The sequence below is a fragment of the Neofelis nebulosa genome, chromosome 8 (assembly GCF_028018385.1).
Source record: "Neofelis nebulosa isolate mNeoNeb1 chromosome 8, mNeoNeb1.pri, whole genome shotgun sequence".
Classification (NCBI taxonomy): domain Eukaryota; kingdom Metazoa; phylum Chordata; class Mammalia; order Carnivora; family Felidae; genus Neofelis; species Neofelis nebulosa.
In genome coordinates, this window is record NC_080789.1 from 112,735,031 (window position 1) to 112,761,147 (window position 26,117).

Below are 26,117 nucleotides of genomic sequence, written 5' to 3' on the forward strand. Positions count from 1 at the left end.
GGGCTCCAGAAGGGGAGGGGGAGGACGAAGGAGGTGGGGGAGGCGGGGGTGCAGTTGGTGAAACTCCTCTGTCTCCCGCTCATCTTTTCATTGCGTGCTCCTCTCCTTCGCGCAGACACCCCAGACCTCCCCTGGGCGCCAGCTCCTCGGCTCCAACGGGTCCAGAAACAAGCCGGATTTTTTTTTTTTTTTTTTCTGGAAATTGGCTTTGGTGTGTTTCCCTACCTCCCTCCTCCCCCGTCTAGCCCCCCCTCCTTTTTTTTTTTTTTTTTTTTTTTTTTTTTTGAGACATGGCCCGGGCAGTGGCTCCTGGAAGAGGAACAAGTGTGGGAAAAGAGAGAGGAAACCGGAGCTAAATGACAGGATGCAGACGACTTGAGACACAAAAAGAGAAGCATTTCTCTCGGATCAAGGCATTGCATCGCTGCTCTCCTTTCTCCAAGACGGACTGAGGATTTTACGGCTCTAGGCGGAGTTGAAGCTCTTCAGATTGTTTAGATTCCCCGCTTTGCTCTATTTTCTCCGCACGTTCTGGTTCTCCCGCGTCTGCCTGGGGATCCGGCGAAGGGAGAATGGAGAGGGGGCTGCCGCTCCTCTGCGCCGCGCTCGCCGTCGCCTTCGCCCCGGCCAGCGCTTTTCGAAACGGTAAGTGACAGGCGGAGGCGCGTGTGACAGCGCGGCGCCGGGGCTCCCCCGCTGCCCGCGTCCGGCCGGGACTCGGGCTTCCCGCTCCAGCCACGGGACTCACGCGGAACTGCCAGGATGCACCGGGAATAGCCACCTCCTGGGCGGAGGAAACTTTTGTCCAGGAGGAGAAATAAAAAAAATAAGAACGGTCGGTTCGGGGCAGGAAGATTTCAAGTCCTCCGCCTCCCTCCCGAAGTTGGTTGTTTGGTTATGGGGGTTTTCCTACCTCCGTTACAAGGCAAAGCTGCCTACCTTCCCAGATCAGCACACCAATTATCTTAATAATGTTTCCTCCCAAAGGCAATTAGATGAGACTCCCTTTCAAAAATCTGATGGCTGTTGAAAGTTAATGAACACTTTGCCGGGAGAACTTCCTGGTTGTTTTGCAGCTCTTTGAAACCATCTCCTCTGGTGGGTGCCTGCAAGAGATAGCGGTTTTGGGGTTGCTGGACCTCCCTCCTCTGTCTTTACATATCGCCCCTCATCTGTCTGAAGTATGAATGAAAGTTACATAGTGTCAATAAAGGAATCTGATATATACAGTGTAAGACACCGGGATATCTGAAAATCCCTAACCTAGCTACAGCTTCCACTTAGCTTCTAACACCACTCACTGCTAAGTAAATGAAAGAGTGCTGGGATATAAACAGTATTCTGTAAACTAAATAATATATTTTAAAATGTGATCTGGTTATAGGCATGTTTAACTTACACTTTAAAGTAGGTGAAGGCAAGGATATGGAATTATCTTTACAGTAATTCTTCAGCAATTATTATTAACTATTTATCAAATATTTACTTTTGTCTGGCTTAGGTTTCAATCAAAGTAATTAGGAAAAAAAAGAACACCCACTACTTACTGTGGTATATTGTTTTAATAAGAGGCCACAAGTGGAGGGGTTCATACCAAGAGGAATTTAAATCACGTCTTTATGATAGGAGTTAATCTCTCTAATATGCTTTTTGGAGGTTTTGTGATTGAAGCAATAGATTTCCCCCAACAGCCACCAAGCAGTGTTCTAAAAGAAAAGCTTAGAGGTGACACACACGCACACACACACACACACACACACCCCTGTAAATATGGAGTTCAGTTTATTAATGAACCTGAGTTAGTGGCATCTTTCTATTATCTGGCTGGCAAGGGATGAAAAACATTTTCCTCCAATTGAAAGAGGTCAAGTGGTTAGACTTTAGAAATTACAGTAACCCAACCTCTGCCCTCTACAACTCCCGAGATTAAGTCCTTAGTAGGGATATTCACAGGATGGATTCATAGCCTAATGCAAATAGCTTCCAGACTTTAGATTGTGAAGTCCATGGAGATATATATATATATATATATATATATATATATATATATAGTATATTTTTAAATTTTCTTAGCAGAAATCTGGGGAATGCTGAGAACCTGAGCTCCAGTCTGTGAGCTTGTCTGGTTAAAGCCATGTTGCTATGCGTTCAGTGACCAGAGCCAGTAAATGCCTCTGTAACACAGCAGACCTCTTAAAGCCATGTCCACCTCCACCAAGTACCAGTGTCTGCTAAATTAATTCATTAACCTTATTTAGGTCTAATGGTCCAGAGTCATTAGAAATTGCTCTTTCTTAATCAACTGTTAGAGAGATTTAACAGAGCCAGGGAGTCTAGCAGTCCACATTATCTTATTACACTGTCACTTTCTCAGAAGTCACAGATTAAAGAGCTCTGGTGTGGTACCGAGTCTACCTAAATGTCTTCTGAAGTGACTCTGTGGAGTGACTAGAAACAGTGCTGTTTTATTTCACTCCTCTTACGGATGCCAGACACTGCCATGATGTTTGTATAGAGCTGGATGAGACTTAATGAGATGGGGTCACTTTCCAAGTTTTCTACACATTTGAAATAATGGAAAAGCCTCAGCAGAATCACATAACAGAGTCCAACATGATCATTAGTTGAGATCCTGAACTCTAGTTGCAACATTTCTTCTTGGCAAGCCTTAAGCTTTTAAAAGCCAAGGCAAAGGAAACCAGTAGAAGGGTACCCCCCAGTCTAAGAAACAGGGTCAGAAACATCTAGCAATTGAGAAAAACAATGTGATTTATATTGTCTTCTTTTTAATTTATGGGAAATGATTTCTGTAATGCATGTAGCTTTATGCATTTTTGATGTGCACTTCATCTTTCATTTCCATTTGACCTGGTTTTCCTGTAATAAAATTCTGTAGATTTATAAATTCATGCTGAGAGCAAAGAATGCCATTCTCTTTCCACAGGGAATCTATTAGATGCAATATTAAAATCTATATATACCATTACTGAAAATTTGTGATTGATAGGCTTATATATTTCACTGCTTTCATACCTATTCCTCTTACATAGTTTATGCACCAAATTTTTATTGCTTAAAATTAAGCATCAATAAATGTGGCAGCATTTCAGGCTGAGACTCTCCAGCATGAAATCCATCATAAAAAGTGACAATGAGAATCTACGCTGAACAATAAAGCAGCCCAGTGACTGGTTTATTTGGCTCTCAGTGAATCACTCCAGCATTTGGTTTTTGTTTTTGTTTTTTAAATGAGGGCTCAAAACTAGTTAGCTCACCTTTCGCAGAATGTGAGACTATGGCTTACCATACCCAGACCTCATGTGTGGTAGGATTTTTTTTTCAACATATAGGGAATTAGAATTAATGCTGGGTGGCTATTTATTTTTCTTTCTGCCCAGTAGCTTTGATCTAGTCTCTAGGACTGAACAACTTTACTTGGAGCGGTAGAGCAGAATTATTTCTGCTTCACCAAATACACTTTGTTCTCTGTTGATCTGGATCTCCAGAACAGAGATAACTCAAAATCACTTAGATTTATGGGCAGATAAAACAACAACACAAAAGGTTTGGCTTTAAGCCAATCGAAATCTTGGATGACAATCCCCACTGATCAATGACATAGACCAGGCTTATCATCAAAAAGCCACACAAGGGGTCGAATCACTTCTTTTAGTCACCTTCCACTCAGAACTTGCTACTTAATGCGATTACACTTCTTGGGGGATAATTAAGTCTAGTAGAAGCTCCCTGGGGACCATGTTAACATCCATTGAAAGGATTTAATGTTTTTAACGCTAGAAGACCTTTTTTCTTGGGAAGGAACTTTGTGGGGGTAAGGGTGGAGTCCTGTCAGATGTCAGTCTACTTTTCTCCTGTGCTAACCTTCCTGGGATCAAAGAGTGTTCCTTGGTGGGGGGTTGCTATCAGTGCCACCTGAAGGGCCTGTGGGGACCTCTTGGAGTTCCCCCTACAGAGCTGTGGAATGTTTAATAACCAGTAATGTTTGTATAAAGCTAGAATACCTAAATGGTTGTCAGGGAAAGATGTTATAAAAATGTTATTTTTATTACAGATAAATGTGGTGATACTATAAAAATTGAAAGCCCAGGGTACCTTACATCTCCTGGTTATCCTCATTCTTATCACCCAAGTGAAAAATGTGAATGGCTGATTCAGGCTCCTGACCCATACCAGAGAATTATGATCAACTTCAACCCTCACTTTGATTTGGAGGACAGAGACTGCAAGTAAGTGAGAAAGTATTTGAACAGGGCACCACACCACCATCTAGTGGTCATGGATGCCTAAGGGGGGGAAGTCTGTGTGTACAGTATGGGATATAAATGGATCCAGGAGGGATTCTGATCTAGGCCAGATCATGTATCAATGGTATGGAAATTAAATTATGTTAAGTGATTTCTGAGTTCCCCAAACTAGCATATTATGTTTAAATGTATAATCTCTCAATTTTTTTTTCCTGTTAACACTTATGGTTTCAGAACTCTTTTGTTAAGAAATGTATATTTACATTTCTTTCTCTTTTTTTTTTTGTTCCTGGAAAGGGGAAGAACTAGAAACCCAAACTTTCACTCAAGATTTTTTTTAATATTGTGGGGTACTAACATATATAGCATCAACAGATGATGAGGTTGGGTATTTTTTAACAAATCTGTGACACATTTTGTGATTTAAGGACTGAATCTTATTGAGTTTGACATGACAAAAGCAAAGTGTCATTGAATAAAAATAAGGCATATAGTGTAAGCTGGATGAGGGGTTTTCGTTGTAGATTAATGATTGCAAGTGTCTTATGGAAAATGCAAAAAAAAAGTGTTAATGCATAATGAATACAATGGGGCTCAAATGTAAATTATTATTTCATCTATCTGCTTTCATCTTGCTAACGCCTTCTACTGTTAAGTAAATAAGCATCAATTTATGCCAGATTTCCTTATTATCAAAATATCCTCACTATAGATACAGTCTAAATTTTATCTCTTCACTTTATATGAATGAGCTAGTGTGTGGGTCTTGCTTTGCACAGTGTAGAAAATGTGTTTTAACGTTGCAGGCAGCAGTCTTCTCAGATCCAGGATTTGCTCTTCTCTCTGGACATCCACGAGACCACCTGTCTCTGTCTTGTCCACGTTACCACATTCTGCCACCCTGCATGTGATGTGTTATCCAGACACTTGAACCTGAATATCTATCTTTAATGAATGTTTGGATAACGAAATAGTTTTAGCCAAGGAAAACAATCTACTTAAATCTCAATTCTAAAGTGTTTCTCGGGGACCAATATGTTTTCCCAAGTTTTAAAATGGATCAGTTTGATATAATTTCATACGATGTGAGTAGGCTATGGTTTCCATTGGATATGAACATTATTATGCAGGCACATTCATTATTAAAAATGTTCTATTTGCAAACACATAGCCTTTTTAGGGAAGAACAGAGTAATATGAAAACGTTCCCACCTGTAGGAAGTCCTTAACGACCTGTTGAGTTGGTGGGGTAAACTAGTGTTTCATGGGCAGGGAAATGAGGTCATCGGACTAATTCAACATTCTGGTACCTAGAGAATTAGCATGCATTCATACACTGTTGATCAATTTCCAAATAATCAGCATACACTAGAGTGTAAAAAAAGTATGCTGATTCCAATTTAATCCTTGTTCTGTGCCTCAGGGCATTATATTGACTTCTTAATCTTGTATGAAAGTTGCCATTAATAGAGTGTTCCAGTGACTGCTAAGAAACAGGGAGTTTATTGTTGTTGCCAATATTCTGTATGGTGGTTTTACAGCATCAGTCACCTAGAGAAGCTGGATATTTGTTCTCTCTTTCATTTTATTTTGTTTTATTTTTTGCTTTTTGAAAATATTTAAACTGCTATAAGAGATATTTTTAAGAGATGGTAAAACATGTTCAAGTAATAACATTTTTCCAAAGATAAGATGCCATTACATTTTAGTAAACTCATGTCTACTAAATCCTGATCTGAAAATCATGACCACAACTGCATATGATATAATAGCTAAAACATTCAAAATAATCAGTAGTCAGTAGCAATGGTGTGCTGGTAAGGGCTGAACAACTGGTTCTTGGAAGGGGGTGGTTCAAGTCCTCATTTGTAACATTTGCCAATTTCTGTAGTGTAAATATTCCCACCATGGCCAGTTTCAAACTATCTATGTGATGTCACTGTATGCAGACTTGCAAAGAGACGTGCATGAGGGGTTCTTGTGAGCTGGTGCAAGCTGGAGTAGAAGTGTATGAAGGGGAAGCCAGTCAAGTGAGTTAATATGTGTTAAGTGCGTATCAGTGTCTGGCAGGCAGTAAGTCTGCAATAACTATTTGCTATATCATAATGGGAGGTGGAGGGTTGTGGAATTGGAAGAGCACTTTTTCAATGTTCATTCTTAAACATGACAAGAAAAGGGATAATTATAATTTATAGCAAGGGAAAATTTTAGTGATGTCGACAAGGTATTCAAGAAACTGACATGACCAAGAAGATTGTTGCTGTTGTTCTGATAGAGGCGAGACTTTTCAAGGCTACAGAGTGAAGTGGTTTCTTAACTGTAGCGAGTAGGGATTTGTTCTCTGTGAAGGTGCCATCTCCTGGCCAGCCTTGAAAGGCTGATAATGTTTAGCCTGATGAAGTCAACGGAGATGATGGCATAGAAAAATAGCTTTGTGCCCTGTTTTGAAGTGTTGCTACCTGATTGTTTTATCAATAAAAATTCAAAAAATGATATAGGAAGAGCAGCTTAAGACATTGCTGTCACTATATTTTCAGGCTGGTCCATATGTGACTCCTGGTCACTGTTGCACGTTGCAGTTGAGATATAAGCGTAGCACAATTCTGACAATCTTTTGTGAAGGCTGTGAGAATAATCTACAGCTTTAATTTAAAATTAAAATTCCCTACAAAAATGAAAAATACCAATAACCCTTGGGAGAACAAATTATAGGCAAAAAATTTTTGTTGGATGTGCAAGAGCATAGTTTCTTTGTTTTTTACATTTTAGTGGGTTTGGGGTGGGTTTTTGTTTTTGTTTTTGTTTTTGTTTGTTTGTTTGTTTTTTGGTCATTTATAATAGGCTCCTTCCAAAAACATATTTGAGTTGATACAAAATTAGGTACAATAAACCAAATACAGCGAGCTGGCAAGCTTTTAGTTATCATTCCTGTTAAGATCAAACTGATTGTCTTATTTGAGATATTTAATATCTTCCCCTGTTTCAGCTACATTTTATATCTAAGAGCAGTAAAAAGTCCAATGTCATTGGGTTATTGGCAAGATAAAATAGGGTAGTGGCTATGAAAGCCCTTTGAAAAGTTAAAAAGCTTCCCTCGAAAGAAGTTGCCACTGTTATTATGATATCTTTAACAACTTGGTGATGGTTAGAACATTTAGAAATATGAAACTTAAGCATGTGTCAAACTAAATACATAGATCCAGTAATGGGATGATCCACATAAAATATACCTGGCAATTTCTCTTGAAGCTTTCTAGTATTTGTACAGTCAACTTCCACCATGTGAAAGTTTAAGAAATCAATTCCCTAGCACATTTGCTTATTGAGGAACATCCTTAAAACCCAAGTAAAATTCTTTTTGTGGAGTGTAGGGATGGATAAGTAATTAAATAGATTAGCTCTGGTAGGAAAAATATTTACTTATTTAAATTGGTATTGTTTTATTTATAATTAAATTAAAAACTATGTGATATTTTTTAACAATATACTAATGCAGTATCAATTTTTCATGTGAAGAGCTCCAAGACCAACCCAACACATAAGCACTATGAACCTAACCTTACAAAAGGTTTTTAGAATGGTATCAAGGCGTTACTTCCTTAGGGAAAATGGATGTGCAAGTTTGTGCCTGATAATTTTAAAATGCAACAATCTATGCTTCAGGTTGCAGTATGAAAGTCAGGTTTCATTACGGATAAACATAAAGACATACTATTATAACTACCAGAGTTCTTTTATTGAACAATGTATAGTATTGATCAATCAATCAATCAATCAACCAGTAGAGCAGTAGAGAATCTGTCTGTGGCTAACATTGCACTAAGACGTTTAGCTAGAATTACCACCTGGTTTTATTGTTATGTTGATAAAAGAGAGGTGGCTAGAGAATATTCTGAAGGAGGAGAAGGTATGGAAGGAATGTACCAGTAAAATCCTCCATACCTGTGAAGTGTCAAAGCATAGTTACAAACAGAAAAGAAAGAAAAAGCAACCTGCTGAAGTGTTTTTCAGAAAACAGTGTTCATTGTGACCTGTAAATGGTTTTCAGCATTTACGTTGAGCTAGTTAGCTCTTACTCAGCTACAGTTTTCTTCGGTGGTAAAGCAGACATCTTGAATCTCATAAAACTTTATATCTGCATAATAAACAAGAATGTCATTGATACAGTAGTTAGAATTTATGGAACTTTTCCGGTTTCCCAGCAATGCAAACTATCAGCATGATAATTTATAATGGGTTGTGACAAATACTGCTGAGCAAAGAGGTGTGTGATTACATTCAGATCAGATGTCCTCATCTAGGGAGCAATAAAAATTTCACAGACTTTGGGTTAAAAACATTAAGAAAATGAATGTGGAGCTCCAGAAAGAGTCTAAAAAGGTGGTAGTATTGGAGGGAGAAAACTCGGTAGTGGTCTTCTTACTGACTGGTTCCTGGCTCCAATGGCTGATTTGTCAGTTGCTGTTTTGCAGGATTTCACCAAGACACAAGCTAACATGGTACAGATGCTTTTTTGTCTATAAGAGATTTGTAATCTGTTCTTTGTGTAACCAAAAGTAGGTTTTTTTTTCTAATTCAATGCAATCAAAGGAGATTTCACTCTTGTAACTTCATGTGAAGTTTAGTTATAAGAAAATTCTAACTAAACAGAGATAATACTCAAGTTTGGGCATTTTGTTGGAATAGATCACACACTGTTTCTTTAATGCCACTTTTAAAATTACCTGTTATTACGAACTTAGAAACACTGGTCATTTCATTTATTTTCTTTTTTTTTTTTTTTTAAATTTTTTTTTTCAACGTTTTTTATTTATTTTTGGGACAGAGAGAAACAGAGCATGAACGGGGGAGGGGCAGAGAAAGAGGGAGACACAGAATCGGAAACAGGCTCCAGGCTCCGAGCCATCAGCCCAGAGCCTGACGCGGGGCTCGAACTCACGGACCGCGAGATCGTGACCTGGCTGAAGTCGGACGCTTAACCGACTGCGCCACCTAGGCGCCCCTCATTTATTTTCATAGACTATAAACTCACTGAATGAAAATTAATGTTATGCTAGTTTCTCAGGTCTGATAATTTCCACCAATTTAATTATCCAATGGCCACTTGGTCATTTATTGCCAATTTGGGGAAGTATAAGTTCCATTTTTGGTTTCCCTGAGTGCTATTTTCTGTTTCAGTCTTTTCTTATTTTCCTTTGTTCCACATGGGTTTTTTTTCCCCAATTAATTTTGATTTTTTTAAATGCTGCATTAAAATATTATTTATCTTGATTGGTAAGTTTTTCATTTTTTTGTTTTTGAGGTGAGTGCCTTACTCTAGTCCCAGTCTTGCATTTTAGAGCATCACTTACACCCAAACAAAGTCTTTGTTTTATGGAAAACAGTGAGTATTTTAAACCAAAATACTTCTCCATTTTCTATATGAAATATAGAAGTATAGGTTCTTTTAATTAAGGTATGATATGTATGTAGAAAAATACACACAGTGTGAAGTTTGATAAAATTTTATAAGGTGAGCACATCCATATAACCAATCCAAAGTAAACATTTCCAGCTTCCTATGAAGAAGCCCCCTTATGTTCACTTTCAGTCACTAGCCTTTAGCTTTTTAAGGATGACTACTATCCTAACTTCTGTGATTCCATTTCTATAAATTTCAAAGTCAGACAAAACTAAACTATAGTCTTAGAAGTCTGTATGCACTATCCTTCAAATATGATAAAACTCTTTGGAATAGAGATAGAACAATGCATACTACTCCCTTTCTAATAATAATAATAATAATAATAATAATAGTAATAATAGTAATAACAGTCATACTGAAGTGTACTCTAATATTTTTTAGTAACTCCTGTGGAAATCTCTTGTATTTGTGACATATATTATGCATATGTTAAAATATACACAAAGTTTTCAATCTGGAGCTTGCTTTAGATTCAAGGCAAATGCAGAAAAATCTTCCTTTGCTTTACTTTTCAGTTTTTCATTGTTGATTTTCATCCCAAGTAACTTCCTGACATGGTCAGTGTGAGAGACACCACTCAATTAAAAACTTTTGAGTGGATAAGAATGAACCCTTCTTAGAACAACTGCTGGCCAATGTTGTTGCTACCACCTGCAGCCTCCTTGGTTACTACTCAGGCAGATAATTATCTACTTTCTTCCTTTTGATTTTTTTTTTCCATTAGCACTGATTCAATTTGAACAAAACCCCATGTGTTTAATAAAATTAACTTTCTTTATTATTTTTTACTATAAGCAGTCACATTTGATCATAATGAATTTTGAGTATTATAGGGTTGTTTCGCGTTAGGCATTTTGGTAATTTGAAAGAAGAAAGCTTTATGAGAAACTAAAAGAGAAGGTTAGTTGAAATCTTATCAGATTGAATCAACATGTGCATGGCATTTCCAACCAGATTTCACTTGGGGAGCAGACACTTAAAAATTGATCCAAATGAGACATATGCCTTCAGCCGGCATGCATATTCTCAGCTCCTTTCTTTCCAGCATAAAACTTGATACTTGCATGCATGCTGACATACTCCGGCAGAAGCACACACACAAACACATATGTGCATGTGTGTGTGTGCTTGTAAAGGAGGCTACAAAATAAACTTAACTAATTGCTGTTGTAGTATTCATCAAGGCTGATCATTAAGCCCAAAGAAGAACAAGAGACAAGATTAGTGTTCAGATCAGGTTCCAAATGCCTCTTAATTGGGTGTTTGTAATCAATCCTGATTGTAGGAGTCAGTGACTTGGCAGAACATAGCACCTCAAAAAAAGACTTTTCCTGCTATTCTGTGGTTGGTAGAACTGTGTCTAGTATCTAGGTCAGTTAGGGATGGCATGAGGTCAGGATAACTCTCAGATTGGCTGTGAAGCATGCCAAACACATTATGCTGCTTATGTTTGAAATCACTTAGTCTTTGCAGTTAGCTTAGCAAATGAACTTCATTCATTCAGAACTCTACTAAATTCTGCAGAAGAGCAGAGAGGAAAAATAATCTTTTGGCTTCTGTCCACTCAATTGCCTTGTAACTTGGATTCTTTCCTGATCACACCCAGGTCTATATTGTACACATTTTATATCTTATTCAGTCAACATGTTTTTTTCCCCTTTAATTTAAATAGTTGATAGAGTGTTTAGAAAGTAATGGTCATGGCTGGTTCTTATTGTTGGGTCCTCACTCCATGCCTGCCATGGCACTCACTAAGCACTATGTACGTGCACGGGATGTCACTTAATCTTCCTATCATCCCCATTTTACAGATGGCAGCACTGAGGTTTACAAAAGTTAGACTGAGCCCAAATGCTCAGCTGCTGCACCAAATCCCTTTCCATCTTTGTGACTGATGCGGCTTATGATGTCCCTTTTGAATGAGAAAATTCTTATGAAGGGTTGCCACCTTATCTTTTATTCAAGTAGCCATTTTCTTCTATGAAACACCTCACACAAAACTTTGAATACAAACCAACTAACTCTGGGGAAGGACTCAGTTTTGGAACTCTCAGTTCAGATTAGGTAACTGCTAAAAATGGTGCACAGAAACTTCACACCAAGTGGTGATTTTCCACTCAGTTAAAACTTGCCTTGGGGTTGGGTGGCTTAGTTAGTTGAGTGTCGACTCTTGATTTTGGCTCAGGTCATGATCCCAGGGTTGTGGGATTGAGCCCCGCATAGGGCTCCACACTCAGTGTGGAGCCTGCTTAAGATTCTCTCTCTCCCCCTTTCCCTCTCCCTGCTCTCGCTCTCTCTCTCTCTCTCTCTCTCTCTCTCTCTCAAAAATAAATAAAAAATAATATAAAACAAAATAAAATAAAATGAAATTAAAGTAAAGTAAAATAACTTGCCTTAACTTGGGGATGAAATCCTGGGGGGGGAAATATCTAAATTCTGGTCCCTTTGGTTGGTGGAGCTGGAAAGCACAAAGCACATACAAACACAATATTTATGTAAAGCCTGATAACCAGGCAGCACAAGCGTTCGATTTATGCAATTGGTTCGGGGGACATGTGAGATCCCAGCTGGGTCCAGGGCTTTTTCACAGGCCCAGAAGGCAGCAGGATGCCTAGTCTTCCAAGCATGGCTCATTTACTTAATCTCAGGCAAATGTCAGGAAAGTTTTGCTCTCTCATGTCTTCCCTGTCTGTAAAGTTTTGATACTTCTCTTTGCCATCATGACTCTGTAAGGGTTAAATGGAGAATGTTTGCTCAGGCACTGGATTCCTATGAGAAACAGAAGAGTGTTTTTTGAGAAGAAACAGATGCTCCAGAGTATTTTGTTTTTATCTGGTCAGATACTTGTATAATCAGCTGGCCAGGTTGGAGGTGATGGCTTGTTGCTTCTGATTGACTGGCATGTCACAGAGAGAGCAGCCAGTCCCAGGCTGAAAGAGGATGCTGAATGTCTCCTTATTCAACTTCTTAAATTTCTTTAGAACAGCCAGAGGTGCCAAAGGCCAGTCAATATATTTGTGATTCCAACTTCTTGCCTGACTCTCCAACCAACAGATGCTATGAGCAGGGAAGCTATTGTGTGAAATATAAGTAGTCACTGAAATGGCATGGAAAAAAAATTAAATGTGCTCAAAATCTTGTGCCGAGAGAGATAACTTTAAAAAAAAAATTGAAGGCACTAGGGATGCCTGGGTGGCTCAGTCGGTTAAGCATCCAACTTCAGCTCAAGTCATGATCTCCCTGTTTCCTGAGTTCGAGCCCCACATTAGGCTCTGCACTGTCAGCTGTCAGCGCACAGCCTGCTTGGGATTCTCTCTCCCTCTCTCTCTCTCTCTGCCCTTCCCCACTCATGTGCTCTCTCTCTTTCAAAATAAGTGAACTTAAAAAAAAATTAAGAGCACTAAATTCCCAAATTTAAAGAAAAAAGAACAGGCTCTTGACCCAAACAAAATAAAAGACACAAAACCCCACAAGCATGGTAGCTTGACTTCATCTCGTTTGGGATGATGATTTTTAGACAGAGCAATCCCTGGCAAATGAGACTGATATTTTACCTTTTATCTCAGTTCATACCTGCCTGTTCATTCTTGAATAGCTTGAGAAAACAGGCGTTTATTTGTAACACAGTTGGTCACAGAAAAAGATGATTAAAATTTTAATTTCTGGATCAATCCACTGTTGAAAAAATTTCAGCCACTAGAAATGACAAATTCTCATTAGTTCGACAATGAGAGTGCATTTGCATCTCTGTCCTACCACCCATCTGTTCAGGTTCTTCATTCTAACAGTACAGGTAAAGGTTGGTCTCCCCATTGGGTAGTGAACTCTTTGGAAGTAGACACTGTGTCTTACTTTCATTTCTACTCTCTACCATCCCCACAGTGCTTTGCACATATAAGTTTGTGGAACTGCACAGCTTACTTTTCTTGAAATTGAAGTCTGCAAAGAAGAGAAGAGAAGAAAACAATGTTGCCCTGAGTAGAGTTCACAGTGGGCAGTCTGGGGGACAGACTAGCAAAAGTCAGTGGAGGGAGAGCAAAGGAGCAATTCTGGTAACTGTCCAAGTGGGTGTTCTGTTGGTCTCAGTGCCAGTTTTTCGAAAAGACATGATGGCAGCCACTCCCCAGACACGGAGGTGCGTTATCGAAATCTGGCCAGGTTCCCCCTCCTCCATCCCCACCTGCCTAGTCAGAGGCATCAGAACTGGAACTTTCTTTGTTTTTTGTTTTGTTTTGTTTTGTTTTGTTTGTTTGTTTTAATTTATTGTCAAGTGAGCTAACATACAGTGTAGTCTTGGCTTCAGGAGTAGATTCCGTGATTCATCTCTTACTGATGACACTCAGTGCTCATCCCAACAAGTACCCTTCTCAATGCCCATCACCCATTTTCCCCGCCTTCTCCAACCCCCCACCCCCATCAACCCTCAGTTTCTTCTCTGTATTCAAGAGTCTCTTATGGTTTGCCTCCCTCTCTGTATCTTATCTTTCCTTCCCTTCCCCCTATGGTCTTCTGTTAAGTTTCTCAAAGTCCACATATCAGTGAAATCATATGATATCTGTCTTTCTCTGACTGACTTATTTTGCTTAGCATAACTTTGGAGCCTCAGTTCCCAGCCACACAGGCAAGGCTGGCTGATCAGCTGGGGAGTGATCAAGCAGAAGGTGGGGGGGGGGGGGTAGGGGTTAGCCTCTCATACATGTACAGCCCACTGCTCTTACCCTGTGTATGTTTGAAATGCATTTTAGCCCTGGTTCCACTGGAGCCAAAACATCACCAGAACTGCCCTAGAAGCGTCTTCTCTTCTACAAGCGGTAGCCCGTAATTTCATTTTTCAGTGAAAGTTGTTGACCCCGGGCAGAGGGAAGAGTGAGGTTTTTTTATAGAACTGATTGGATTTTCTTTCTTTCTTTCTTTCTTTCTTTCTTTCTTTCTTTCTTTCTTTCTTTCTTTCTTTCTTTCTTTCTTTCTTCTTTCTTTCTTTTGAAAAAGTTTTATGTTTTCCTTATCCTTTATTCCATTGCCAATTTTTTTGTCCCTGAGTAACTGTTAGGTTATCTTGGTTCAGTCCGTTAAGACATCCTTCTTTCCCTCCTTAGCGGATCTAGCCTCATATCTGGTGTGTGTTAGTTCATTAACAGGAGCTGGAGATTTCTGATTGTCGGGGGAACATGTTAGCAGCTCCTGTGAAAAGTGTTCTGGTGAGGATCAGGGGCATGGAGTATAATTGCACGTCTGCCCTTCATTTCCATCTGTGAGGCAGGACACAGGGAAGGTGGGCGGGGTCACAATCTGTGAATGGCTGGGTTGTGGCGCTGTGAATACTGCAGTTTTGACAGCCTCAACCAGTGCATCTCAGGCAGATGTAACAACATCAGGCTCTGATGGAGCAACACAGCCTAGACATAGCTTCAATTCCTCTTTTTCCTTCTCTTTCTGGAGAAAAAAAAAAATTGCTTTCCTTCCTCTACCTATCTCGGTGACACAGTGTTGATGAGATAACGTAGGTGGAAGTAGCTTAGGAATACAAGAGAAATATGTTAAATAAAGCCTAGGTATTACTATAACAGGAAGTGCATCCGCAGGTTTTGTTCCTCAAAATAAGTTCAGACTGTAAACAATAACGTCTGCATCCTTACGAGGAGGCACTTATAAATATTTCAAAAGCACTGCACATGTCTACAATGGAGATAGTATCTCATGCCCAGCATGTATTCAGCAAACAAGAATTTCTGAACGTTCTTATACTAAGTTTGGCTGGATAAGTGGGCTATAATTGCTGTCTTCTAAAACTCTGGATGGGTGGAGTTTCTGGAAAAATCTCATGGAAGATGCTATCTCAATGTCACAGACTTGATAATAAAATTCATGGCTTTAAAAACATAATTTTCTCAAGTTTGCCTGAGGACTTATAAATATATGGTACATTCAGACAGTAAACCAGCCAATACTTTATGTACAGCCGGAGCCAATATCATGGTGGCTGTTACAGGAGGGATGCCAGTCCTTTCCAACCAGTTAACCAAAATTGTGCCAGTCCATTCATGTCCACAAAAGAGGAAATTAGATGGATTTTGTGTTAGAAATTTGTACAGAAAAGCAACTGGGAAAATACATGTCTTTAAATTGATGATTCATTGCATTCCTGTCCCTGTCCCTGCACTTCTGGTGGCCCCGGGTCTTTTAACTTTGCTGTCTCCTTCCCCTATTTCTGGTTGTGAGAGATTTCCCAATAGTGAGGAGATGTCTCGGTGGCTGTGATGAAAAGCACGTTCTCAGGAAGTCCCTTGAGAGAGTGGCAGAGGAGAGATTGCTGTTTTAGCCCCCTCTCCCCACTTCACCCTCATAAATGGCCTTAAATGATACAGTCATATCTGTAGCTTCTCAAATGCACTTTCAATTCTGTTTTCATTTGAAATGCCTTCAGGTGCGTGTGTCCGGGAGCTCCAGCAGAAGTGGTTTGCTTTCCTTCTCGTGGGACCCTTGTGGTTCTTCACAGGTCAGATAGATTCTGTAGGACTTTGTTACTCATGAGTAAAAGAAATCCTCCTGGGAACTTGTTACCCTTCACACAGATATTTCATCTCTCTCTCTCTCCCTTTCCTCTTACTGCCACAAATACTACACTCCACAACTCTACCTTCTCACTTAACTCTTTTCCACATAATTCCTGTCCCCCTCCAGTTGATTGAAACCTCTTGTTGAAATGTTACATTCCAATTATTCTTCTAATGCCTCGACCACTAGCCTTGCCTTGGCTCTAATTTCAATCTATGTACAACATTATACACAATTTGCTACTCTCTACACATCGTCGGGGCTTCCTTCTTTCCTGCATCTCGTCATACTGAACCATCATGGTTTCCTCCCCACCTCTTTTTTCTGACTTTCTCTTTCTCTTCTAACTAAAAGACAGGCCCTTGCCAAGTTTCTGCCTTTGCCCTGAATGTCTTCTCCCTGAATTGCCTTGTTGATCTTAGTCACTCAGCTCAGATAATACCCAAATTTCTGTCCAGCCCTAGACTTGACCTACGCATTGGACTCAAACTTCCAAATTCATATGGGATGATGTTGACTGCCTGAGTGGTAGACCATTGCTACAAATGAAAAATCCGATTTTGTCCCACCCCTGCATTTTCTTTCTCTTATTGACTCCTTTCTTTCCTGTTTATCCAAACTCGACACTCTGGAATGTCTCCCAATGCCTATTTGTCCCCCAGGTGCAGTCAGTTTAAAGGCCTCTAAATTACAAATCTAGAACGTCTTTTTTGTTACATTTCTTCTGTAACCACTCAAGCCCTAACACTTTTAACCCCTTCTTGGTGCTATTGCGCTAGCCTTATAAAGGGACTTTCCTTATTCTTCTTCTTTGCTTAGAAACATGGAGCTTCCCATTTCTCCTTGCTTCTGTCTGTACTTCTCAGTCAGTCTTTCACAACATAATTTCCCCCATCCCTCTGGCCTATCTCCTGTGGTTCCCCTATACATCCTAACCAAAATACATTGTAGTTCTTTAGACTTACTCCTGCTTTCCCACCCCACACCTATTCATAAGATGTTTCCTTCAGAAAGGTGGGAAGGGTAAACACCGTTCCCTGTGAAAAGGTTACATATCATTCTAGTTGAATCTGAAATGCTGCTTCCTTCATAAAGCCATTCACCGAATAAACATGGTTTCTCTTTCTCTGTCCTCCAACACCCTCAAAAACTGTATTTATACCTCATTCATGTTCTTTAAAATATTCTACATTGTGTCAACAATCATTAATATTCTGCTACTCTTCATTCAACTAGTTCGTGAGTTGCTCAAGAATGGAGGATGACATTGATTTCCACTGCTTGCAGGGCCTTGCGTAGTGTTTCAGCTATTATAGGTGTTTAATTAACATTTCCGAACTGAACTGACCAACTGACACCCAGTGAGTCTTCTCCAGTGTGTCTATCTAGCGTGGAAGAACCAAGCCAGCTTTACAGGGAAAGCTCTAACTTAATCAGACTATTAAAATGCACACTTACACTTCTCATTTACATAGTAAACCCTTCATTTTCACGGGTAGTGGAGTCAAACGTACATTTTCCTTCTAAAAACCGCTAGTTTTAAAAACCTAGATTTCAACAGGCAAATTGCTTTAGCTAAATCTCGAAAAAATATGCAGAGGTAGTGCTTGACTGAAAGCTTTGCTTTCTGTCTTACACTCATCTCCATAACCTGTTTTGGAGTTAGAGACATAACATGAATACTATTGTATAGGTATATGTCCTGATTGCTGAGTGTTTTCTGATATCCCCACAACTCTTAAGACCTTGTGTCACTACTCTGAATATTTTGTCCATTGTATATTTATATCTGGGCTCATGTTCAAACCACCTTTATGTAAATTTAACACAAATAATTTAGAGCTTTCATCCATTCCAGCTGGGGAAGTTGTATAAAGTTAGGTTCTCTATGATAGAAGTCAACAGGGCATACAAACTGTGCAGAATGGTGTAAGTTTGTTAGTCTATATCGCCAGATAAATACCATGCCCCAGGCCTTGGTACAGCCACTTGTAAATACCACTCTGGGGAGGTGTTAGATTGAGCTAGCCCAGGGGTTGCTGCAGTGGGGTGTTTTCTAAAATGGACAGTACAGGGTTTCAGCTACTCCTCTGGTTGACAGCGTGGCAGTGTTTCCTAAGTGTTTCTTAAAGTTGTGTGTCACAATGAGCTAGTGTCAACCCAAGGGGAAGACACAAAGAAAATTGTAGGTTCATGGCTACACCTACAATAGCAAGTAACCTCAGCCACCATGGCTCATTTTTAGATTTCTTACTACTTTACACTGGGTTCTCTGGGATAGTTCCAGATGTTTCTGTTATCTGTCTTATCTAGAAACCCACAGCACATCCTCATTCTCCCATGTCCAGGTTGCCTGCAACCAGAGAACAGAATGACTTAGATGACAAACTCTTGCATTTCCATGGGTATAAAAGATTAGCTGGGGCAGAGGTGGGAGTGCTACCTGACCAGGCCCTCATTTTATGCTACTTTGTGCCAGTCTGTGTTGACCATGTTCATCGGTCCCTCGGGAGACTTGCTTAGTTAACAGTGTGCCCTTCATGTATGATACCTATAGGAACCTATAGTGATCCTGAATTCTAGAAGCGATTCAGCCTTTATGTAGCTGTGGGCTCCAGTATTTCATCTTTCTGGGCTTGCATTTCCTCATCTGTGAAGTGAGAGGATTGGGCTCTGTGCTTTAAGCTGTCTTGCCTCTAATATAACAAGAGTGAATGTGTGCAGGGGAATTCTGCTGCCATAAGAGCATATTCCAAAGATGTCTTTTCTGGCGATTTTTCCTGGCCCTGATCCCTGGGCCTTCCTTTTTCTTTGACAAGACCCCTGCCCCTTTTTCTTTTGTCTGTCTTAGCTGTAAGCTATCCCCACTCAGCCTTTTATAAAATGGCCCCTCCCATTTCCTTACTCTTTTTTTTTTTTTTTTTTTTTTTTTTTTTGCCTCTGAGACACTCTTATGTCAGAGACACTCTTTTATGTCAGTTTTCTACCCCCAAATGGTATCAGACATTTTAAACTCTATTTCAGCAACATTTATTCCGAGGAATTGCCCGTTTTCCCACCTGACTTTAATCTTCCCCATTACCAGGTCTGTTTCAGCTAATCAGTCATTTGGAAGAACTGAGAATGTGGTCCTCAGAAATACTCATCTCTCGTTCTGCTGTCGTTGAATATGATATTTGCGGGCAGTGGAAATTTCGCATAGGAATGAGTTGTTTATTCTTGAAACTAAATGAGCCACAGGCCAAGTTCGAAGTGTAATTTAACTGCAATTGATAGCCTAAGTGTTAATCGAAACTTGGATTTGATCACTAACACAGAAGTAGCTCTACCTTACCTTTTTGTTTAACATAGTTTCTTAAAATTAGATTATAAAAAATAGAAATTACATTGGAAAAAATACAAAGGAATGACAACAGCGATTTTGTTAATGAATCCCACCTCACTCTTTATGTCTCAAAGGCAGTGTAAACTGTGTAATAAGCTATGCATCTATTTGTAAAACAGCCTCGAATTAAGGAGCTTGTTCAGATGCCATTGTAAAAATAATTTTCTGAAATTGTGGTCTATCAACAGGAGATAAGATGGCACTTTGTTGTCGCCTGCTGAGGCCCATTATGAATATTCTATTTCAGAAGCAAATCACACTGTAAATACAATGTTCAGATTCATTTATTTCCACAATAGCATTTTTGCAAAGGTGCAATTTCATAATTTGACTTAGCATTGATAGCACATCATCATTTCAAAGCTCTTTATAACCACTGGTTAATTCACACATCCTTAGGAAATTGTTTATTTGTACCAGCCCCATTTTACAGTGAAATCACCAAAATGTACACAGATAAAGCAACTTACCAAAGACTAAACGGAGAGAGATGTGATTAAAATGTGCTGTCCTTCTCCTGAGCACATCTGACTAGGCACTTCTGAACATACATGTGTTCCCAATAAAAACTAAGAGCTCTCTTAATGATTCTATTACAGGCAGGAAACTTGGTTTAAAACAATAAATCCAAGTCATTCAAGATGCAAATGTAAACAGGACCTGAAATGAAAGAACATATTAATTGTACTTTTCTCCTCCCTTTGGTCCCCCGAGCCATATTTTTGTTAAAGCAAGTGATCAATGGTGGACTAATGTCTAAAGTTATTTAGCTAATTCCCAGCATTAATTGGAAAATGTCTAGTATTTCTAAACACCGCAATAAAAAAAGAACTTGAACTGTCAACCCCCATTATTTTTGTCATTACATCCTTCCTAGGACTGACCCTGGGATTTAAGCTCTTCATGCTTCTTATCCATGTTGTTTTAGGGTTTGGTGTAGATATCATTTATACAGGCCCTGAGGCTGATGATGATCATGAGTTTACCGTTCAACATCCATCACAACATATTCTTAAAAAAATACATGGTGATAAATTCAGAACTTATAACCTTGAAAGTTGAGGTCAATTCAGGCACTTTCCAAAACATTGTTTATTTGGACACCAACATTCCTCCTTTGAATACCTCAACTGTTGCCTACTATTTCATTCGACAAGTAATTATTGACTACATAGTATGTGCCAATGACTGTTCAGTGATATAGCAGTGACTGTAACAGACATTATCCCCTTCCATCATGGCACTTATATTCTAGAAAGACGGTGATAAACAGAAGAGAGCCTCTGTGGCAGGAGCTGTCCTTTGTGCTCACTCTGTGCCCTTCCATCTTGATCCTCATTATCTTCACCTGCAGTTTCCAGACTGTCCCACCTGGGACCTGACTCTCTCTCCAAATAAGATGCATATAAAAACATCTGGCTTAGGCAATTGTTGGTTGAGTGTCATGTTTGTTCCTGGTTGCTGATGCTCTCTACATGTAACCTCTGCTGAGGTTCCAGACCCTCTCTGATTCAGCCTTCAGTCACTACTCTTGCTTCCCAAGCTCACTCAATCTCCAGCCCTAAATACTTGACCGGTGCATGCCGGCTATCCACATCTGACACTGGCTAGGAAGGTCCTGCCTCGGGTCCTGGCTCCTTTGACTATAATTATGGATCCCAGTCCATCCTCTTTTACTCTCCAGCAGGCTCTGAGTGACAGGTTTCAGGAAGCAGTGGACATGGACAGAGTGAACATGTGGCCTCCAAATTTCCAGGATGGTTTTGGGTTGCTTTAAAGTATATGTTTGCCAGAGCCGGCTCGGCAGGGCTGCAGGGGACATGGCCTCTGGGTGATTCATATACAAGAATCTCTCAGTGGGGACCAAGCACAATCAGCCCTCACATTTTAGAGTTGGCTTATAGCCTGAGCAACCATTTTACTCTTTCTTCAAGTGGCAGAAATTAAAGAGAAGACAGAAGGAAACTATAGGAATTCTTTTCTCTCTCATATCCCTAGCTGGAGTATAAAAATAATAATACTTTAACAAAAATGGAGCAGAATGCTTTACCTTACCATTCCATCTTCGTCTCTTTCCATTAAAGGTCCCCATCCACTTCCTGAACATAGTGAGGGGTAATAGAAATAGAAAGGAAGAGATAATCCTCAAGGAGACATGGACAGAACTTGACCAATGATTGGATCTAAGGGGAGATGGAGGCTGGGATTAGCGACTCTGGGTATCCCTGTCTTCAAGACCTGAAAAAACAACAGTACCAGTAACATAGATAGTAAAAAAGCAAGGTAGTAGGTCCCATTATGGACATTTTGAGATGCTTTTGAAATGTATACACAACATTTGATTGCTTTCGAAGTAAGATGATCCAGTTCAATGCTGATAAAAATGGGTTTGACCATTTTGTCTTAAGAGAAGGAGGAAAACTAGAATTCACCTACCAAATCTGTCAAAGATGGCAAATATGTTTGGTATGGATTAGCAGTGGCCTTCTGTAGTACATTTGAGAAAACTTCTTGGAAAGGAATGGCACAGTAGAATGCAGTGCCTCCCACAGGCTTGAGAAAGAGGTGGTAGTTCAAGTGCTACAAATAGCCATCTTTAGTCTGTACACAGAAGCAACCTCTTTTGGAAATAGGCTAACCACAGAATGGTAGACAAGAGTTTTATGTAGAACAAACATTTTTGTTGATTAAGTTAAGGCATGAGTATTTTTTTTTCTTGAGCACAGAGTTATCCGAAATAGATTTTTAAATCTAATTGTTATCAGCCCAATGACAGTTTTTGGATTATTTGTCTTGAAAGAAGTCTTATGTATATATTCTATAGAATCAATTTTAAAAACTCAAGATTTGCAGATACTGTGAAAATATACATTATCATTTTTATAGTTCTAAATAAAGATTTTCTCTGTGGCTTGGCAAACTCTACGTTCTGATTTACACAATAGGCCTTTTATAGAGACATGCACACCACACTGAGGTTGCATATATATGATGGACTCATGCTGCATATTTTTCCTTTGAATAAATATTTGAAAAAAAAAAGACACAAGAAAATAAGTTACCCAATCCTACCACTCAAAGATAACACTGTCTTCTTTTTGTGTATCTTTTTTTAGGCTTTTCTCTTTGCATTTGGAAATATGAGTATGTTAAAAAAAAATGAGACGATTCTCTGTAAACACTTTTTATCCTACCATTTTCTCTTCAAATTACATTTTAAGTATTATATTAGGCCCTTAAATAGCTTTTAAGACATGACTTTTATAAATCACATTGTCTTTGCAAAAATAATAATTTTTATTAAACTGCTTAGGACATTTATTTTCAATTATTCAAAATTATAAGTAATAACAATAATGGTGAGATGAACATCTCTATGCACATCGTTTTGTATCTTTGAGAATTTCTTTGGAAGAGATTTCTAGAATTATGATTTCTGAACTGAACAGTAAGGACAGTATTAAACCTCTTGAATACAAATTAGCAGCTTGCTTAAGAGGGTAATTCTCAGAGATAGGGGAGGTTGGTGAGATTTACTTTAAAACCATCTACATTTTCAAAGAAACTGATATTTTTATGACATAAATTGACACTTTAAATCAGGAATTGGCACACTTTCTGAAAAGGATCAGCTAGTAAATATTTTAGGTTTTGCTGACAAGATGATCTCAATCTCAACTTCTCAGCTCCTCCATGATAGTGTGAAAGCCCTAGACAAGTAAATGAATGAGCATGGCTGTGTTTCAATAAAACTTTATTTACAAAAACACACAGACCAGTTTGCTGTGCTGGCCGTAGTTTCCCAACCCCTGTCTCACCTGAAAATTCTGCCAGTCTGTGAAAACATCTAAATTTGTCACCAGCAAGATTTGGGAGCCATGTTTTGCAGTGTTCCCTTTGTAAAGATTTGAGCTTGTAGGATTGTAAATCCCAACTATAGTCTAGGGAAGGGAGTAAATTTGCTTTTGTTGAAAGGCAATTTGGAAACTAAGCAAGGAAGCTATGAATCAGCCTGTTGTTTCAACATATGTAGACTATGAAGAAGTCTATACAGTTAAGCTTCTGTTTGCCTCTGTTGGGCAGCTGTAGCTCTGCCTTGCATCTTTTCTTAGTGTGCTTCCTTGAGATATTCACTCTAGCTTCCACAAAAGTAGTCCCATCTATGTACACAAACTAATTTAACTCAACATTGATTCAATCAAGGGCTCCATCACTCATTAATTCCAGCATTACTGCACAATTCCTAGGAAAACAAAGCTGACGCTGGAAGAAAAAAAAAATCTTATGAGAAATAACTTTGTTCTCATGAAACTTACTGAACAGGGAATATTTTTCCCAGATGTTAATCATGTAATTGCTTTTCCTTAGGTGACCCTTTATGGACCAGCTAGAAGACATCACTGACTACCTTTAACAAAGGTATAAAACAAAGGAAATAAACCAAGTGTAGTCTAAATAATGCTACTATGTCATAGATAACTAGCAATTATTTTTCAAGGAAATTAGTAAACTAGCCACAGGTGTAATATATATTTTAACAGTCTTTATGGCAAAATAGAGGATGAAGGAAATTACTTTCAGTGACTGTCGGATCTTACAGAAATGGGCATGCATGTGCGTGCACATACACACACACACACACACACACACACACACCCTTATGACTTTAAGAATGCAAAAGCAGCTGCCTTGGTAAACACCACATCTGAGTCCAGCAGTAGTTTTATGCTCATTGTTTCTGTCTCTTTTATTTATGCTAGGGAAACAATGTGAGCTAGATGCAGACAGCATCTCTGCCAATAATAGAACTGTGTTTGCTGGGGAGCCCAAGCAAATAACAAAGAGTTAGAAAAAAATGGATTTGACCTTAGCAAATTAATATAAACAATAACTTCCCTGCACACACGCACCCGTACTCATATACACATACACATATTCACACCATGTATGTATAACAGCTACAGTTAAAATTTTGGTTAGAATTTTTTGTTTTACTAAAGGACCCCAAATTGTGTTCCCATCATAAGATTTTAGGTCTAACATAGTTTTTAAAATGTATGGAAGTTATAAACACATACACTGCTTGGCAGTTAGCTAAAATGATAGCCCCAGATTTATATTCTGACCCTTCTGTTGGGTGGATGAAGAAACTGGAGATTTAACAGTGAGTGACTTTTCCAGTGAGTGAGGCTGTGTTACAAGCTTGTTTCTCCTGATTCCCAGAACAATAATTCCTTCACCCATTCACACTGCCTCTGTACCTATGTTTCTTTTCCTATTTGTTTGTTCTGGGTAGTATATATTCATGATTTGTTGTTTGGGACACATGTATCTCTTCTGCAGCTTGTCCTTCAAGAGGTTGAGAACTTATTCTGTGTCATCTTGAAAGGTAGGACTGGGACCAGTGAGTAAAAATGATGGTCCTAACACACCGTCACAACCCTTCTAATTGTCATAAAATATGACTTCCCGGGAATGTAAGCTCAATCTTGAGCTATTTTAATTTGAAAGGTTTACACGTTAAAAAAAAATAGTTTTAGTACATTATATATGTTTATACAAATGCAATTCAGTACCTTATAATAGTTGCTATATGACAGAAAATCTTCAGACAGAGTTATCAGTGAGGTCACGCAAATCAATGATTCCCACTATCACTGTGTGCTGTGAATTGGTCCATGGTAATGTCACAGAGTGCCCATTTGTATCCTGGCAGAACACATGTTCCTGATGCACAGTGTTCTATAGCAAATCACTTTTCAATTACAAAGAATTGATTTGATTCTTTACATTACTTTAAATCAAGCTGAATGCTTTTGCTTTTCTGACTTTCATTGTTTAGACTCAAAGTATGTGGTTTTCTACTCAATTTCTACTCTAGTGAGGGACTATTTCATAAAGCAGTGGGCTCCCATTACCCCCAGAAGCTTTCAAGCAGTGGCTTGATGCCATCTGTGAGGAGTGTCATGCAATTCTGTAAAATTTCAGACCGAGACTGAATCGGGTCCACAAATAAATGGAGATGAGTAGATTGAATGCCAATGCCATGGCCATTGGTTTAGATGGAGTCATTTTCATTTCATTCCCCAGAGTGCATAATGAAAGACACAGCTTATCTCAGAGCTAAGTTTGACTTGGAAAATAGCATCACAACAGCTGCTATGGGACAATCATCATGTTGTAGAGTCCTGGTGCCCTTGGGTACTGAGAAGCAAAGGAACCAGTGAGGCAGTATGGATTAAAAATAAATAAATAAATAAATACATAAATAAATAAATAAATGGCATCCCAACCAGGATGACAGAGAACCTCACTGAAGACAAAATGCTACCAACTGTCTCTTATGGTTGGGGTTTGGTTTCTTCCCCATTCTTTTCTTAGCTTTCTCAGTCTTTTGCAGTGATGAGTTAGTACTCCTGGGGGGCTAGGGGTTCAGTTCAAATAAAGA

General features: G+C 39.0%; 1 protein-coding gene and 1 long non-coding RNA gene across 5 annotated transcripts in view; one reads left to right on the plus strand and one right to left on the minus strand.

Moving 5' to 3' along the window:
- The first annotated feature begins 274 nt into the window (after positions 1-274).
- NRP1 (neuropilin 1) overlaps positions 275-26,117 on the plus strand; it is a 139,340-nt gene continuing 113,497 nt past the window's right edge. For 2 of the 4 annotated variants that reach the window (XM_058681519.1, XM_058681522.1), the window contains exons 1-2: positions 275-645; positions 4,073-4,247. In XM_058681519.1, the coding sequence (XP_058537502.1) occupies positions 573-645; positions 4,073-4,247 (248 nt within the window). In that variant the 5' untranslated portion in view covers positions 275-572. The remainder of the gene's footprint in view (positions 646-4,072; positions 4,248-26,117) is intronic. The other 2 variants (XM_058681521.1, XM_058681523.1) reach the window with 1 other exon arrangement.
- Positions 19,936-21,903, minus strand: LOC131483410 (uncharacterized). Its single transcript, XR_009247642.1, has 2 exons — positions 21,725-21,903; positions 19,936-20,329 (listed from the first exon to the last, which is right to left on the minus strand). It is a non-coding gene; the product is annotated as an uncharacterized LOC131483410 (long non-coding RNA).